Here is a 19,012-nt window from a genome sequence, read left to right as displayed (position 1 = left end):
TTAAATTTGTGCTAATTGGACAATGAAACTCAGGCTGTTTTACTGTATAACTCTTTGAAATGGATGTTGAAAGTCTATAAAATCTATCTTAAATTTGATCTATATAACTCCATGAAAATACTGTTGCAATCTGCAGTCAAGATTTTTTCCCTGTCATATTCCATATATGTTATTAGCAAGGTGATATTACAACCACATTGAATACTCAGATAAAACCACGTTTCAACAAAAACAGACTTTATTCACAGAAAAAAATGTCACAGGTTCCCTTTTATATATAAAAAGGTTCAGTTCCTTTGCATTTAAAAATGGTATTTACACACTGGTTAATAAGAGTTATGTTTGTGCTTTTACAGTACAATTTATGTACAGTTTAATATTCTTAGAAACACAATGCAACAACATATACTTAAGATGCAGTTGTTCACCGGTATAGCTTCTATCACAAGGGTAATAGTAGAGTAGGGTCTTAAAAATGTCCAATGCAGTTTTTGAGCTATGCTGATCGATGTTGGATTAATTGCTCAGAGTGGCGCATGTCAACATGATAACCGACTTAATGGGAACGCTAGAAGCCGGAGAAGTCTACGCAATAAATAAATTCCTAGAGATCAATTTCAGGGGTCATAGAAGTTGATAATGATTTGCATAACTTGAGTAAGATCATAATGTCTTTGTGTATGTGTGACGTATCACATAAAATTGGACTTCTCGTCGTAGGGAACAATGTAAAATAATAATAGATATGGCCTTCGAGAAATATGAGATGTGAGACTCAATGATAGAGCTCTATTTCATGTATTTCTCTGTTTGTAATGTACAAATTTTTATTTCACTGGTACACTTTAGAATTACATCCATAATTTCATAAATATGACAAAAATTATGTTGCAGGTGTGTCCTTTTTTCAATTTTTTTCTTGAGATAAAATGATAAATGTTTACAAGTCCATACATGATCAGATTGCAGTTCTACAGTAGTGCTTGTTTGATCAGCTGTTTTTTCTCAGGCGTCAACTGTTTGGGGAATTCAATGTCAAACTGGATGTGTAGGTCTCCCCTCTCTGCTGGGTCCTTAGAAATTGGCATTCCTTCACCCGGCACCACTTTCCTGTATCCTGGCCTGGAAATCAAAGCAAAATCATTTCCTTATTAATGAACAGAACAAAATTGTGTGACAGGCTACTTTGTCAAGTCCAAGTTAGATTACCTGTGATAAACACTGACCCTAAATTTAACCTAAATCATTCGCTCAAATCAACCAATTATTCAGGATTGGATTCGTAATTCATACACATTATTTGATAGATTATAATTAGGTTGAATGACACAGAATACATTTAATGATTTCATGTGTTTGACTTCATTTTAGGGACTCTTGCTTGTTGAAAATACGCTTACTTACAATATTCAACTGCACTTGATTTGTTACACGAAAGTAAATACATTTAATCACATTGCCTGTATCATCAAAAGAGGGCCCATGATCAAAGAGACGTTGAAAACTCCAATAGTTCCCTATTTCATGCAGGATGAAATCAAAATGACATAAGCAGCCCTATATAGAAGAATCATCAACAATCTTAACAGAGCTGGTTACTTACATGATAATGTCATTGATGGGAATATTGAGTAATCTTCCATCTAATGTCGGTATTTCCACATTGCAACCAGTCAGTGCTTTGCCCAGTAAAACTTTGGCTGTAAATACAAGGTTATTGCCTTCTCTCTTGAACCTTGGGTGTGGCTTGTCCCTGACAATAAATACAATGTCTGCTGGGATGTTATTGGGTCCCTGATCTCCCTCCTCTGGGAATGTTATCCTTGTGCCTTCCCTCCAGCCCTTCTTGACGTGAATGGTCAAAATTTTATCACGGATACTCGATGTGTGACCATCTTCATTCATTACCTAGGTAACAGAGATGAAAGAATAAAAATTACAATTTCAAAATAAAATTCCATTTTACATACAAGGGCAAATTTCTCAGGATATTCACTACTTGTATTCGTCATTAATGCATTAGAAATAGGGGTGGTCAAATCAACAGAGAAGAAAAACTTGTAGAGACTACAGTAAGTCATCTCATAGCCAGATGACTTCCATTTGGTACATGTAGCAACCGCCCTAACTATCATTGGTTGATTCCAATTGAGTTGTACTCTCTTCATGATATCATGATATCAATTTCTATTTCCTCATTGGCTAGCCAGCTATATATCTCCAAGTGATCAACAACAGTTCTATAGACTCACTCTTCTTGAGATTTTCATCTTCTTGATGCATCCGTGGAACACCTCTTCAAGTGAGAGCACCAGGTCTCTTTCAATTGGTGGGTCCTTCTTCTTCCTGCCCCGTCCCTGAAGTCCACCAAATCCCATACTCAGATCACCGTCAATACCATCAAAGAATTCTGAACAACGATATGACATCAACAAATTGAATTACTGTCATTGTGAATCATGGTGTGGAGCTTGAATTAATGAGCTGTATTTTTGAATGTGTTTGTAGGACATATTTACATCTTTATGTAGATAGGTATGAAGACCTTTATGTTGAATGTACTTTCAGAAAGTATAAATGAGTAGCTACTATTGGCACTATAGAACTGACAGTATTAATTGTTTATTAATACTCAGTAATAGGAGGTGAGGTCGCATACAAAAAATACATATCTTAATACAAAAATTATAAGCCACCATGACAAATGAGTACATAAAAAAAGCAGGTAAAACAATAGGTCACAGTATAAATCAACGAAAATTTCCATATCTGTGAGAGTAACACTGCATTTAGTTTAGTAGATTGTTATCATTATCTACCTGATGGCGATACATACAGTGAAAGTCAGAATACCAAGTTTGGTTGAGAGTAAGAGAGCTGAATGACCTACCAGCAAATGGGTTGTCACCACCAAAGAAATCACGGAAGACTTTGTGCGAATCGCCATGGAATGTGTAACCTTCTGTCCAGGCACCAGCCTCACCACTGCCTGATGGCACACCATTCTTCAAACCCTCTTCACCAAACTGATCATAAACCGCCCTCTTCCGTGCTATAAAAAACATAAAAAAATACTCTTTTGAAAAGAAACAGATTTGATGTGCATTTTTTTCAGTTTCTGAGTCTCAACATTTTTGCAAAAGTAATGCTTGATTACCACAGGCCACCAACTTGACCAGATACTTTACCTAAACATCGCCTTGGTTTAAACAATGTTGCTACTCTGTTTGATGTACCTGTAGCATTTAGCACTATTGTGTCGGTGGAGGTTTCATACAAATTATCAGGAAGTCGGATAAAGGAAAACAAAAAATGTTCAGATAATAAGACAACCATAACAAGAACAGAAATATCACTTACGATCACTGAGGACATCATAAGCTTCAGCAATTTGTCTGAACTTCTCAGGTGCAAATGGCTCTTGATTTTTGTCCGGATGGAACTTCAATGAAAGCTTTCTGTATCTGATTAGGAAGTGAAGAGATTAGAATTTAAAAAGTTACCATTCAACGTTATCATTTGATCTTCTTGACAGTAGTGTATGAAGCTGTGTATTATGGCCTGTATATTGTCAGCATTAACACCGCTTGCCATCAAAAAGTGGTAGGATTAGCCGATCATGGTCTCCATGCAGAGTTGTTGCACACATGGATTGTTGAAGCTGGGTTTTGTGTGAGAACATGATTTGATCCATCACTAACAGCCAACCTTTGAGTATTATTTTTTTCTATGTTTGAAATCTGTAGTAGATTCTGTGTGTACTGCTGAGCACATCTGCATAACGTGTAATAGATGAATGGATGTATCAGGAATCTGAGTAGGCATAATGTTTTGGACACTACTCAGTCAAAAGATTGACTACACAAGCACCACAGCTGAGTGAAAAACCAGTTGTCGGTTGAGAACAATATTACAATATTTGCCAAATTGTCTGTTTTCAAACAAGTCATCTAAATGTGAGAGTTTTCAGTATTTTAACTAAAAGTTAAATTGTTGCTGAACTGCTTACTGATAGTATCGTCATCAGGTGTAAAGCAGGACTCAGGAGTCACTGTCTTTGGCCCCCCGTCTTTCAGTCGGAAACAAATGATTATATTTTGACTACAAGAAACAATCTCCAATACTTACTGTTTCTTTACGTCGGCGTCGGTTGCACTTCTCGTCAAACAAAGTATGGCGTAATAATCTTGCCCCATTTTGCTTTCCTACTGAAAGTAATAACGAATCCCTGCAGAATGATGTGTTCCTCTTCACGGTATCCTCACAAAATGGTTCCACTGTTTGTGTGCTTTGTTGCTAGGATTCTCCAGATCACCGCTGGGGGCGCATGCGGCAGGGTGCAATATTTTCATTTAATAGGAATGAATTTTACGATTCAATAGATAAATACCAACTATGAATATTTTTAAAGCGTTACCGTGAGAAGGTGCATGACAAAAATTTAGAAATAAAGTCGTAATCGTGGACAGGAACGTATATTTTCAGATTCGAAGGTTTCTATGTGAAATCTTTCACCTTTGACCTTTCAAGGAAAAAATAAGTTGTGTATTTTCAGTTAAAGCTAAACAAACTTTTATTGCACTTGACGTCAAATAATAGAGCTATAGATGTAGAAAATCAATAATTTCCAACTCTTAATATATTTTAAATTTGGATATAATTTTTTTACCATATAATAGATCAGAATAATAATTATGAATCTGTCAATCGGAGCTCTTAGTTACGCGATGCTTTCAGCTACTGAAAGCTTGGCAACAGACTGGCAAAACAACATGGCAGCCAGCGTACGATCGTCAACCTGATCAGAAACCACTTTGATATCGTGAACTTTTGTGAGGATTTTGTGACACTGCTAGGTTCGCCATGGAGAACGATATAGCAGGTGTCCGAATAGATCCACCAGTCGTAGAATTTGTCGATGCCGGGGCAAATGTACTCCATAGCATTGTGATTACCGTTCAAAATATTAGCAAGAGCAGCAAAGTGTTGAAGTTTCATAGGCCAACAACGAATGTAAGTATATTGTGAGTCAATCGTTCTGGCCCAGATCACTCCTCGGATCTCAGATCTTCTCACATCAAACCGCAAATATCAGCTCCTTATAATTTTTGAATTAACAATTTTGCAGCATGTTTCCAGTAACAAAATAACCGCCCTCCACTGTGCACAGTAATACAATATGACTCTATGAGGCCAGGCCGTGGGGACAGGCTGTACGTCCCTCATCATAGCGAGCTAGAAGATGGTGGAGCTAGTACGCGGTCCTCAGTGTGTCCGCAAATTGCCAAACAATTGACAATTATCCTTGCGATAGATGGGTTCAAAGAATATCGCCATCGAAGATGTTAATGTCAAAACAGGTTATTGGCACCTCAAATGCATTCACTGCACAGGGTGACAAAAAGCCTATTTACTAATGCCTTGCAAGGTGATAATACCTTCTTGGATCAAAAGCATCCAATATTAACTGATTTATCACGTTAAAACCCTTCATACCTCAATCTGCAGGATTATAGGTTTATAACGTTGTTGTGACAAATTGTTTTTTCTGTTGCAGAATTTCCGTCTAAAAGTGAGGAATCCAGACAAACCAATTGCACCAGGCTTGGAATTGAAAGCGACTATAGAATATTTCACAGATGTACCAAAAGATTGTCACGACAGAGTGATATTATTAGTTGATGATGACGTGATTGAAATTCCCCTATTTGCGTAAGTTATAAGTAACAGTGATACAAATTATTGCTAATATTTAAAATGGTTTGACTGCCAATAGTTTAGTACTGTGCATTTCAGTATACACTATACTACGTCAGAAAGTAGAAAACAGGAATCCGAAAGTTCAATTTTTGGATAGTACTTACTATAGTACTATTCCTATTAAACTATGCATCAAAGTTACTAGCATAGGAAGGAATATTCATGCATAGATTTTAATTTAATAATACAACTTTATTTATTTATTAATTAACCTTTTCAGGCCTGACTTTCTGGTAACTTACTGAAGCTATCCCTATATATATAGAGTTTAAGCCTGAAAGGGTTAATTCATTCATTCATTCATCATTTACTGATTCATTGATATATTTACTGTCATATTTATATATAGTTACTGTCCACAACCACTGTTGGAACTTGAAGGGCCAGTCGACTTCGGTGCTGTCACTGCAAACCATCGAGTATTATCCAAGGAAATATCTCTCTACAACCATGGCTCTGTGTCAGGTGACTTCAAAATCAAATATGATGGTCCACAGCCAATTGTTATTCTTCCTAACAGTGGAACTGTGCGACCAAAGACGGCACAGATTATTAAAGTAAGCTATGTTTTTACAGCAGCTATTCGGTCCCGACAATGATTTGTTGTTTTATTGTTTGGGCAATTTGCAAAGCACTGCACATCAGTGCTTGTAATTTGCAAGCTAAATTTGCTACATTCATAATATATACAAATGTATATACCAGTTGTTATTCTTAGTGCATAAACTTCCCAGCAAAATTTCTGTTGCAAATATAGTGCTTTCTATGAGTGGGAATAATCTCAGTGTTGATTTGTTGGAAACATTACTAATATCTATATGAGGTGTAGAACATTATTAGAACATGTTTATTCATTTTTGTCTGTAAATAAGAAAGAATATTCATATCATTTACAGATTGAGTTTGTCACCAAAACTCCTGGAACTTTGGCAGAAGAAGCCAAGTAAGTATACTACAATCAGAATATCACTTTTAGTTGATATTGTAATTGTCATGTGAGATGTACTGTACTTTTCTAATAAAGCATTATTCTTATGATTGTAAGAAATATTGGGAGTGCCTTGTATCAGTGGAATATCATCAGAAAGTACCGTAGTTCCTGAGTTTATTAGTCAGTAAATCCAAACATGTTTAAGTTTGAAAAAGTTAAATGTTAAGTTTGTAAGTGCAATGTTCAATGTAATACAAGTGCTCCAAGAATTAAGTTTCACTTTTGTTTAGGAAAAGATACTTAACCCATTCTTGTTACAGGATAATTTTAAATGACTTGAAAACTAAAGTGAAGTTTAGTTTTACACTTCAAGGTAGATCACAAGTGATTGGTAAAAATATTCACATGCTTTTTAACTCTTGCAGCAAACAGCTCATTTATTATTGAGAAACATAGGTAATACTCGTGCATATTTCAGGAAGAGATATTAAATAATTTGTTGCATATCTTTATGCAGGGTGAAATTAGAAGGCCAAGAACCATGCACTCTGTGCATCAAGGCAGAGGTGGTACAGAGATCCCTGGAGTTATTTTCTATAGAAACACAGCAACATTTGCACTGTGTAAAATTTGGAGAAACTTACTATGGCACAGATCGGACAGAGGGTGCAATATTGTACAACAATGGTCCTGATCCAGTTAGTTTTGTCACTATCATGCAAGTGGGAGCCATTGGAGAAGAACTGGTAAGTTCAGGTTATTCGATGATAATTTACAAGATAACAAACATTCTCCTTTTCAAATGAGTACTTTGTCTTTTATCGTATCTATCTCATTTAGTTTAGTTCTGTTAAATTCCTCAACTTACATTTGGGAAACATTTCGCCCCATCCTTTCTTCTGCTTCTAGGTTCACTAAAATCTTTCCAACCAGAGTTGGAAACAGTTGGGTTACATAAAATTGTAACAGGATGTCACCATGTGGGTGTATTGCAGCACAGTAGACGTGTGTGAATTCACAGTCTTGGATTTATTCATTATGAATCCAGGAAAATTTGTTTTTAAAACAAAATATACCATTTTACAGAGGGTTGGTAGTTTATAGTAAAAGTGGCACAATTTTAAATGGTCCTTGCTAAACCAAACAGCATCTGTGATCACCAGCTTTCCAATAGATTTTCTCCTTTGACTAAATACTGTCAAATTTCTTTGTATGACAGGGTACAGATTTATCCAAATCTACAGCAGCTATGCTGTCAACAGTTGACAAAAGCAGCACAGACACCAAGGACATGACATCGCTGTTTACTGCAATACCAAACCAAGGAGTGCTGGGACCATACCAGCAACTTCCAGTGTTTTTCCGATTCAGTCCGAGATTCAACTCCTCAAAGCAAGGCTGGAAGGGCAATGTGAACATTGCACCGAGGCAGGACTATGCTATCTTTGTCAACATTGAAATGGTTGGCAGCAACGATGGATTTGCTGATACAGAAGACAAGACTGAAAATGGTAGGTTGAAATCTCAAAGCAAAGGACTTTATCATAGCCATATCACCCCTATTTCCCTGCCAGGTACATTAGTCCATATATTCTCCATTGAAAACTATAGGCTTTGGCCAAACCATCTCATTAAAAGGGCTAAAATATTGAATTGCTAATTACTTTCTTTGTGTGTGTGTGTGTGTGTGTGTGTGTGTGTGTGTGTGTGTATTTATAACGACACTCTTGTGTATGCATGTGTGTAATTAATTTAGCTCTTGACATACAAAACTAACGATGTTTGCCACTAGAAATGTCAATAGTCTTCATTACCAACAATGTACTTCTGGGGTATGAATAGCGTACGGACACAAAGAATTGATTCAGTGCTTAGTGTAAATAATCATTCTGTATAAATATATTCTAATGATATATTCTCCAAATATGGGTATTTTCACATTTGCAGGTAATCGATGTAAAGTGGAGTTAGCTTTGACCGGCACAGCATTACCAGTCTTGATCAATGTGTCTCCTCAAAGTCAGTACGACTTTGGTGAATGTCAAATTGGAGAGCACGTCGACACACTATGCACCCTGAAAAATGAATCCACCGTGTTGCCAGTATCATTTGTGCTGCGTCCCATCGCACAGTTTGCTTCAAGTCCTCCGGTTGGCAAACTACTGCCAGGACAAACTCGAGACGTCATCTTCTCATTCAAACCCAACCAGTATGGTGGATTCAAGAAGATTCAATACCTGGACATCTTGGGACCTGTGGCAGATGATCACATTGTGACAGGAACACACCTGGCACCCATACACACCATTCACATAGCACTGAGTGGAGTAAGCAACCCACAAACAACCAAAAGACAACCCAAATTCAATCCAGGTAATTCACTCTCTTGCAAACACAAATTCTCTGTTTGTCAATGGAAGAAATCCGACCAATAAATCAATTAACGGAAAAGGGTTTATGTCGTGCCAAAATCCAAACAGTGTACCAAAGGTTTGCTCTGTGACATTTAATGGATTAAAATCACAGATAATTTTCAGTTTTTTTTCAATCAATTGTAGAATAGGCAATATTTTTATGGAAAAACTCATCAAAGAGAAGCAGCCATAAAAGTTAAACTCCTGCTATAAAAATCAGGTTTTAGTAGCAAGTTCCATCGATTACAGTCTGAAGAAGCCAGCCCAAACTATAAACCATTTAAGTCCATTTAGAAGGGTTTGTCCACCACAGAGGTTATGTAACAACAATGGCAAAGAAAAATCTTTTCGAGTGCATGTTTTAATCATTTAGTCTGTCAGTCCAAATTTTAAATTATTTGATGTTAAACAACTGTAAACACATTGATATGACAACCCATCCTGCTGGTGTAATATTTGCATTAACTCACATCCAACGTGACAATTTCTTTGATTCCATTGCAGGTATCACACCTCTAGTTGTTGGTGAGGTAGGTCAGTTTGTGGATGTGACCTTTGACCGGGCCAAGCCCTATGACCCCAGGGCTGCCACACTGAACGCTGTGGGAAGCAAAGGTATTCACGTCAGTAAATCAGCAACACAGACAAGAGATGATATGACTTTGGTGTCCTATCCAAATGATATGGCCAGAAGTGTAAGACCAAGTTATCGAAGAGAAAACTATGCGTAAGTATTCAGTCAATGGTGTAGGAGAATCTAGATATCATTAAATATGATCTGCTGTGCTTAACTATTAAAGATATAAAGTAGAAAGTTGGCCGTACACTCAGCAAAGTGCCGCACATACCATATTATGTATGTCCCATGCTAAACATCTAATACCAAACAAGTCTATCTTTCCTCAATTATACTGAAAAATCTCAGTTCTGCCCATTTATGTGTGCTTTGTTCCATTTCTCACCCATGAACCTTTTGCCCATGGAATAACCAACAACTACCCTTTGACCAACCTCTGTTCATATAGTTACACAAATGTACCTTCAATGTAACCGAGTGTCATATCAATATCTTGTACATAACCATCCTCCTGCCCTCAATTGCCACACCTATATCGCCAATGTCATCACAGTTCACTATCTTGCACAGTTCATTGCTTCAGTATTAAGACAAGTTTACGGGTCTCTTCCTTTTCTTTCGCAGTACCATCTTCACCAAGAATGAAAGGTACACCTACGTAGACCCAGACTATGCCTTCACTGATGAAGAGCTTGCAGCAAGGAAAGACCACCGTGATTATTACGTCAATTACATCAAAGATCTCAGAGAACAGAGACAAGCAAAGGAGAAGTCACTGTAAGTATTGAAAGAACAGCATATGTCATTTCCATTTTGATATTTTCACTGTGTTGATGTTTGCGGGATGCTGAGAGTTTCAACATGGTTCATAATGAAAGTATAAAATTGGGTGAAAATTAATAAACGCAGAACAAAATATTAGTGGAGTAAATACCAAAGTCACATTATCAGCACTGTCGTTCTTTAAATATGAGTCACTTCACCTGATCTCTGTTGTTGATGTTTATGTGAATAGTTGACATAATAAACATACAGGCATGATTTTGAATTTTTCAGCATTCACCAAAATAGCTATCAGAAATGCTTGATGAAAAATTTGAGTAATGTCTGAAAATTTAAGATTTGTTACAAGTGAAGCTGCTTGAGATTTGAATGATCCTGACTATTAAAGGGGAAATTTACCCTGAAAATTAATTTTGCATATTAAACTGATATGGTCATTGAAAGGCTTTCGAGTCGATTTTATTCACTTTCACTCACTGGCTAACAAACAGCGGTGTACTAAAATACCGGAAGTGACGTCGTAAACTTGGTCATTGAAGCAGTCGACGTGTGCAACTGTAAGCTTTTCCACTTACAGTGTACAGAATGGCTACAGAATAGGGGCCAAGCACTCGGTGTCGATGTTAAAGTCGAGCAGAAATAAAGTTTTCTGCGAATACCACTTTGAGAAGGACTGCTTTTACCGAAAGTTGCAAGTCCAACTACTGAACTACTAGCCTAAAAGAAAACTGCCCGGGCATATCCAGCCCCAAGTGCTTTGCCTGTACATATGGGACTGTGCGTACGCTCAGGCACTAGAAACGGAACGCTGTAGACAGGACCGCTGGTTCTAGACTTATCATGGCTACATCGAGGAGTTCTGTAACACATTAAAAATGCTCGCACTTTTAGAATTAATGTCGATCTCTTTAGAGCATTGGCATTACTTCGGTGTCGGCATGATTTCACAGCGATTGGGTTGACAATGACAGGCATGATTGATAACTTCGTCATCGGAGCTACAATGGTCACTTTCCGAACTTGAGTTGCTGTAACTTTCTGACTATGTCAGTCTTGGATCATCGATTGCTCGTTCAGGTTTGAAGTTATTACCGATTATCTTCGCCATTATGCTTTTTAGTCGAGCGCTGAGGTTTGCGTACCGCGTACGCGTACTCTACTTGGCGTAGAAGAGCTTGTTCATAAGTGACCTCGCTTTGAACCCGCTGTGACTAGCAAGTTTGATACGTCACTTCCGGTTTCCGTGCGTTCATGTTTTGGCCACTGCGCTAATACACGCAAGTGAAAGTGAATGAAACCAACGCTATTTTGTTTATTTTTCACTAAATAACGACCTGATTACCTAAGAAAGTTTGGGTAAATTTCCCTGACTTTAAATTAAGTACATGCATGTTCTTTGAATCTGTTGATGTGAAAGTTTATGTTCGTTCAATTTGACAGGGAATTCAACGAATTGAACAATGAGACAGACATTGGCCTGAAACCTGCGTCTGGATTGAAATCACCGCAACCCAAAGTGGATCAAATAAAAGAGAGAAAGAAAGGTAAGAATTTTCACAACATTTCTTCATTGAAGGTCTTTTGATAGATGCCATATGCATTCCCTCAATAATTTGAAGAAATTTTGAAAAAAATAAGATGCGAAAATATTGATATGATTATAAAGTGCAGTAACAACTGACATTGTAGCAGAGTTTTCAAAAATAATTTATATTGACGGCAAATTTGTACACAACCAAAGACGGAGAGAAATGTACAAAAGATGCCTCTCCCTGCATGGATGATAGAATGTTGATGATGTCAAATTTCTAGAATAGTTGGTTAATTTGTCCGGGTTAATTTGTCCAGCTGGAAACGGAAGACATGGATCAGTGTTTTTCATGTTAGTGCAGGTTTTTGACAAAAATCCATTCCTCTGCTCACATGAAACAGCTCCAGTGTCTGCAAATGGTCACTTCAAGATGTTGAGTACAAAGAGACTTGCTGAAGCTGAGAATGCCGCCACCAGCCGTCCTGTCAGTGACGGACTGAATGCTGTACCAATGTCCAAACAGGAAAAACATGACTGTAAAATCAGGCTGACTCCACAAGAACTTCATCAGATAACCATTGGTAAAGTTTTGTTGCATTGTTAAAATGGTTGAGATTTTAAAATTGCACCACTTGTCCATAAGGGTTTGCAAGTTAGAAACTGTACAAGATATACCAGGACTCAGTTTCAAATAGCAGATTCAAAAAACAGTGCACAAATACTTGTACAACAGAAAATTGTAACATTCATAGAACAGCTTTAACAATTGCATATGGCTGTTATTAGAGATTAATATTTATTATACTCCTTTTGTTGGTTTATACCTTATCAGTTTTCAGCTGTATCAATGTTAAATGTCATTAACAGCATCAAATGTGAATATATCTACAATCACAGTTCTTTGTAGTGCTTCATTGTTTCGATAACATAAAAACAACATGAAGAGAGAGCTTTGTAATTTTGCATTTTCCAACTATACTTCACATCTTGATGTTGAGGGCGCTGTTCAATTCGAATGTACATCAAAAAACGCTGATGCCACTCCACCTGGTATGATTTATATCTGTATATTGTATGTTTGATACTTACTTTCAATTTGTTTGATTTGTAGGTCCTCCAACCATCAACTTTGGTGAGGTGTGTTTGAAGTCAACCAGCATCAAATACATGGATATTGTCAATAACTTACGTCAGTACATCCATGTGGTAGTTGATGTAAGTTTATCCCTTATGTTATACCCACACTGTTGCATACACGTATAACATTTTTCACACACACTATTTCTGGATTCAATATTTTTTAACCTTTTAGAAAAGACAATTCTCTTCAGGATGGTATTTCCAACCTGAAATCTGTTTTGGTTGTACTGCTAGTAAATAGCAAAAGCAATAATAATTTTTTTGATGATATTAATTTTCCCAGAGACAAAAAGTCAAAGTTACTTAATTTCTATTGATGTTACTGATAACCAAGCTGTATTGTACTCTGATTTTCTTTATATAGATTGATTGCCGGGAGTTGAGACAGACAAGTCCATTGTCACAGGTCATACCACCCAATTCAAAGGCCCAGCTACCACTCATATTTGAATCCAACACAAAAGGCCGATTCCAAAGGTAAGTCATATATCATATCTCAGCTTTCTCCAGTCACAGAGTTACAGAGAATCAACTTTGTGTGTGTAAATACTGTGCTACATTTCTAGTTATTCATTTCTGATTTATCAATATAGTCATCTTCAATCTCACAGGAGTATTAAAAGCAAATGACTCCATATTTTTTTTCTATCTAGGAATGTTACATACACAGTGAATGCCTGTCACCAGGACCATGTCATTGTATTTGCTGAGGTTGTACCTGTTGCGTTGCAACTTTCATCAAATTTACTGACTCTGAAACCAACACCAGGCATGCCAGCTGAAGCAGGTATTGTATTCATTTCATTGAAACCTTCCTCCCTGCTTCCCAATAATGGTTTGTTCCAAACCCCATGATAAAAAGTAAGTTCTTATTAGACTGAATTACTGACATGGTAAAAAGTCACAATAGTTTGGTCCTATCAGTACCAATGATCTGATAAAGTCATACTGATGTACAGTTCATCTGGTTTACAAGTCTGCTGTAAAGCATGCATCTCATAAAAAAACCAGTTTATAAATGTTGATTTCGTATTGTTAAGTTACAGACAAATTTTTAAGTTTTAACATTACTGTTAGTAAGTCTGCAGTCCACATTTTGCTAACAGCATAATCCTTTTTACTTGGAATTCTAGGTTTGAGAGACGTGATAACTCTGCAAAACAAGCGTAATTATCCTGCAGACTTCACATGGCAACCAATCCTTGGTGAGAGAGGTACAGCATTCTCTATTAGACCAGCAACAGGTGAGTTTCACAGCCATGTTATGTCATCATTGCCCCGTACAGTGTGACTATTATTTTAAATTTCACAACTATCTTCAGTTTTAGAGGAGAATGACAAAATGAATTATTATTTTGTAAACATGTTTTCAAGAAACACCAATAATTGTTCCCGTATTTCAAAATGAAATATCTCAAATTGTTTTTAGCTATGGTAACTTTGACTCAGATTCTGCACAAACAAACTTTTTAGTGTTTTTTTTCATAAAATAAGAAATTAAGGACCATAATTCAAATCTTTGGATTAGAAGAGCAAATTATCTCAAATTACGAACATTTGGAATTGAAAATGGCTGTGTTATTTAACGGAAGAAAATTGTATTTTACATTTAAAAAACAAGAAGATGGAAAGTGAATTTCTCTACTGGTCTCAGAATAAAGTCGACTTACACACAAGATGTGCACTAGAAATGAATTATAAGGTTTTCTAAAGTCCAAATGTATGTATCCATTTTGACGTAATCAAAGTGTTGGAAATATTAAAAGTTTATTGTACTGAAATTGCAGGGACTGTGGATGCTTTCAAGGACTTGGAATGTGAAGTTGTCTTTCATCCATCGTACCATGCACCTGAAGATGGACAGTTTGCTCTTCAAGTACACGGTGGAAGTACTCTCAAATTAAACTGCACTGCTAATGTAAGTGATGCAGGTTTTTCTTTCATATGTATATAAGAACACAAAGCTGACCTTGAGAATGTCATTGTTTAAGAATTTGATATTGTAGTGCTTATAATAACTGTTCGTAATAGCAGTCTAATTATCAATGTCTTTATAATGCAGCAGTCAAAATAACATCCCACCCCTCCCCAACCCACCTCAAGCTTATGTAGGGGATTTGGAAATTACCAGTGTGAAATTTACCCAATGCCCCACTCACTGGGGCAAGACAATCTTGCAGTTGCCCCACATTTCCCCCATCCCACAGCCATAGGTGAAACAGACTAAGGACACTAAATGAGGTAATTGCCCAACCCCCTCTGGCTCAGTTTTATGCCATATTTCATCCAGTCCCACACATTTGCATCCCCTCAGATACTACATTGACTGCTGCATAAACTCTATTTCATCTTTTAGAAGTTCTTGCTATGATATTATCACCATACATTATAATGGTGGTGATGATGATGATGATGATAATAATAATGATAATAATAGTAATAGTAAAAATAATAATTAGACAAGAGACACATGGCACATTTAATTGGTTTTGTTTTGTATGACAACACAGCTTGGACCAACTCAAGTACAGTTTATTGAGAGAAGAATTCTATTTGGATCAGTACCACTGCATCTGACAACAACCAGGACAGCACAGCTTTACAACACAAGTCAAAACCATGCTTATTTCCAGGTCAGTCGAATAGAATATATAACAGTAACTCATATAGAGTGAGAAAGATTTCTCAATTTCTGTTGTGCTCTCTGAATAATATGGAGTGCACAAAAGAGAGTGAGTTGATGTCGTCACCATTTGATTTTCATATCTAAACAATACTCATTAACATACTCATGTAAAGTGAATTCTATTTTGTAGCACTTCATGCGTTATATACTGAACAGACACAAAAAAGTTCCGTGTTACAAACAATGATATATACAGTTGCTGATGCCGACAAATTTCTACATTAATTCATACAAAAAACACAGAATCTTGTTCAACACAATACTAGATTACAGTTATGTTAATATTCATGGGAAATATTGAAATAAATTTAATGGAAATCTATTTGTGTTACACACTACTTTTGCCACTTCATGTAACATATCATCCAACATGACAAATTCAGCTACTCGTTTTGTCTGCCATTTAGGTGATAGATTCAACTCCATTTCCTGGTCTGAGTGTCACACCTACACACGGTGTAGTTCCTGTTGGTGGTATAGCAGAGATTAAAGTACAGCTGACACCCACCGCTGTCTTGAAGTTTGATACCAGAGTGCAGATAGCCATACGTGGTTGGAAGACAATTGATCTCAGAATGGGTGGTACTGTGGAACCACCTGTTGTTGATATTGATATGGTATGTTTATTGCAAGCTTATCCAGTCTAATATACTGTCAAATTTGATGCACCTACATGAGGTATATCAAATAACCACACCATGAGATATTTCTGACGGGGAAGCTACCAGTATGTCTTGCATTTATTCCCCTACATGCATGAGTTACAACTACAAGAAAACAAAGAAGAATGGTATCATTACATCACCGTATAATACAACTTTCACATTTCTGTGCCAATGGATTCATGCAGGATATCTTTTTTACATTGCCAACTTTCCTCCACTTAACTCATGTTTGTAACAGTTTCCTGTGCTTTGCTCCACTCAGTGAAACCTATCTCTGTCTTCTATGATTACAGCCATCATTTCATCTTGGTGGTGTGTACTGTGGTTCCAAGATGATAGTGCCATTCCAACTGATCAACAAAGCCCAGACCAGAGCCAAAGTGGAGTTTGATCTCTCAAGATACACTGACTTTTCACTGAAATTTCACGGTGATGTCATGGAAGGTGAGTACATTATTTCTAAGGCATACATCCGTCTCTACTTTTCCTTGTGTTGTCTGTTACAGAAAAGTGTAGAAAATCTTGTATACCGTCAGCGGGATTGCATTTGACACATGAGGTAACTAGATCGATCCCTGCTCCATCAAACTTTTGAAACGTCCCATTTTTTCCCGTATTAAACTGAACTTGTCCGTCAGAAATTTTATTCCAGCATTGTTTACCAGACTCTTTGGTACATCATCACTGTACAACATATCATAACACCAAACAAGTGTATTGTTAAGTGACATGTGTGGTGAAGAGAAGAGAAAATGTGATTTATTGAAAATGACTGAATTTTGTACTTCATGGTTTTCTTGCTTGCAGAGAGTGAAGATTCTCAGAACCCAGGAGTTTACAAAGTCACAGTGGGTGGAGAAGACGTCATCAAATGTGAGTTGACCTTTCAACCCAGTGAGGTAGCAGCTTATGATTTCATAATTCCAGTGAGCATCAACCAGACTGACGCGCCAACGCCGAATCCCACGCCATTCCCGCCAACTCCAGCACCGTCAAGTAAAAGCATCAACCACATTATAACTCCCAGACCTGTTGCTGTTACCATAGCAACACCCAGGCGCCGCATCATCGCTACCGGTTTACGCCAGCCACTGCAGTTGTCGCATACAAAACTTGACTTCTCGCTGCCATCTGGTTTCTTTGAGATGGGAGTGCAGCAAGGGCTCTACGGGCAAAGTAAAGGTACGATGATGGTCAACAACAGTGACAAGGAACTCAAATGGAACATAGACTTCCGAGGATCAAACAAGGCACTCGAAGAAGGAGTGTTTAGATTTCTACAGTCAAATGGCAAACCATTTGCAGAAACTGAAGATGAGCTCATCGTAGGTGGATATCTGAAACCCGGTGAAACGTATGCACTTGGAATACTCTTCTGTCCAGGTAAGTACGACATGAAAAATATCAATGCAACATTTTCAGAAGAGGCATAGGTGGTTATAGTGACTGTCTGTGGTTACTGCCACAGAAACTAGCTGTAAACAATTTCTAATCAAAATGTTATCTGACATTATGCATTATTTTATCAAGAAAAAATATTGATTCTGGAAGAACTACAGATGAGTTTAGAAGATTTAATACTAATTAACAATAATTACTGATATGCATATAGATTATTGAACAAAAATTTACATATGAGATCAGATTAATGTAATACACAGACTGCAATTTTGGATTTGATGGAATACTTAAATGGTCAGTGAATAAGATTAAGTTTGTATTACATTTACAGGTGCACCAGGTTGCTATGAGACCAAAGCCACATTAATAATTAATGATGATTATAATAAACCATATCGTCATTTGCATCTCATCGGTGAACTGAAAGCACCCAACTTGAAATTTGACCCACTGGCTATCGTCTTGACACCCGTACCATTGTGTACTGAGATCTCCGAGGAATTCAGTATACATGCATCAGGATTTAGAAAGTAAGTAATCTAGCATTTATCTACCTTCAGACAAATAGTGTGCTCTAGAAGGTCAAATCTCATTGGTTGGCTGACACTGACGCAGCTGTGATCTAGCAATATGATTGACTGATAATATCTAGTGATGCAAATGGGGTCAGTCATTGAACTCACAAAAATTATATATCAAAATGTATGAATATATATTTATAAGTTTTTGATGCTTCTGAGGACTGAGATTGTTTTGAAAGAAAACGTTGATTTCAAGAAGACAATAGAACTACCAAGTGGATTGAAAAATTATGTAGTATTTCAATATCTCTTGTTATGCTGTTAAGAAGTAACTATGCCTGTGACAGCTTATTGTCAGTCAGTATCTACGTACATCTCTTCCCTTACACACTATTTGTCATATTGACCTATGTGCATTTCTCCCTGATATAATTTCCAGAGAGACAGTGATAGATGTTGACCTTCCTGACATTGAAATGGACGATGGTAGCACACTCTCTGTATTGAGTGTTACGTTCCAGAAGGACAGACCATTCAACCATGCTGTGCTGATGATGGCGATGAGGAACCATTTGTATTGAAGTGTCATGTTACATTCTCGTC

At 37.0% G+C, this 19,012-nt stretch overlaps 2 protein-coding genes across 2 annotated transcripts in view; one reads left to right on the top strand and one right to left on the bottom strand.

Annotated features, from left to right (window-relative positions):
- Positions 1–220: 220 nt before the first annotated feature.
- LOC139142874 (dnaJ homolog subfamily B member 13-like) lies at positions 221–4,317 on the bottom strand. Its single transcript, XM_070713053.1, has 6 exons — positions 4,129–4,317; positions 3,361–3,464; positions 2,891–3,052; positions 2,253–2,410; positions 1,604–1,908; positions 221–1,122 (listed from the first exon to the last, which is right to left on the bottom strand). Exons 1-6 carry the CDS (start codon positions 4,194–4,196, stop codon positions 972–974), a joined length of 948 nt encoding a protein of 315 aa, XP_070569154.1. The 5' UTR covers positions 4,197–4,317; the 3' UTR covers positions 221–971.
- A 428-nt stretch (positions 4,318–4,745) lies between these two features.
- The window catches only part of LOC139141663 (cilia- and flagella-associated protein 47-like), a 34,258-nt gene continuing 19,991 nt past the window's right edge, over positions 4,746–19,012 (top strand). Inside the window, exons 1-22 of the mRNA XM_070711249.1 lie at positions 4,746–5,013; positions 5,558–5,712; positions 6,110–6,317; positions 6,657–6,703; positions 7,209–7,437; positions 7,911–8,202; positions 8,639–9,064; positions 9,610–9,832; positions 10,307–10,459; positions 11,906–12,009; positions 12,398–12,577; positions 13,108–13,211; positions 13,501–13,613; positions 13,790–13,923; positions 14,270–14,380; positions 14,924–15,054; positions 15,647–15,769; positions 16,230–16,439; positions 16,781–16,931; positions 17,295–17,870; positions 18,220–18,418; positions 18,849–18,983. Of these exons, the coding sequence (XP_070567350.1) occupies positions 4,864–5,013; positions 5,558–5,712; positions 6,110–6,317; positions 6,657–6,703; positions 7,209–7,437; positions 7,911–8,202; positions 8,639–9,064; positions 9,610–9,832; positions 10,307–10,459; positions 11,906–12,009; positions 12,398–12,577; positions 13,108–13,211; positions 13,501–13,613; positions 13,790–13,923; positions 14,270–14,380; positions 14,924–15,054; positions 15,647–15,769; positions 16,230–16,439; positions 16,781–16,931; positions 17,295–17,870; positions 18,220–18,418; positions 18,849–18,983 (4,154 nt within the window). The 5' untranslated portion in view covers positions 4,746–4,863. The remainder of the gene's footprint in view (positions 5,014–5,557; positions 5,713–6,109; positions 6,318–6,656; positions 6,704–7,208; positions 7,438–7,910; positions 8,203–8,638; positions 9,065–9,609; positions 9,833–10,306; positions 10,460–11,905; positions 12,010–12,397; positions 12,578–13,107; positions 13,212–13,500; positions 13,614–13,789; positions 13,924–14,269; positions 14,381–14,923; positions 15,055–15,646; positions 15,770–16,229; positions 16,440–16,780; positions 16,932–17,294; positions 17,871–18,219; positions 18,419–18,848; positions 18,984–19,012) is intronic.

Source organism: Ptychodera flava, chromosome 10 (assembly GCF_041260155.1).
Source record: "Ptychodera flava strain L36383 chromosome 10, AS_Pfla_20210202, whole genome shotgun sequence".
Lineage (NCBI taxonomy): Eukaryota > Metazoa > Hemichordata > Enteropneusta > Ptychoderidae > Ptychodera > Ptychodera flava.
This window is presented reverse-complemented; position numbering and strand designations above follow the sequence as displayed.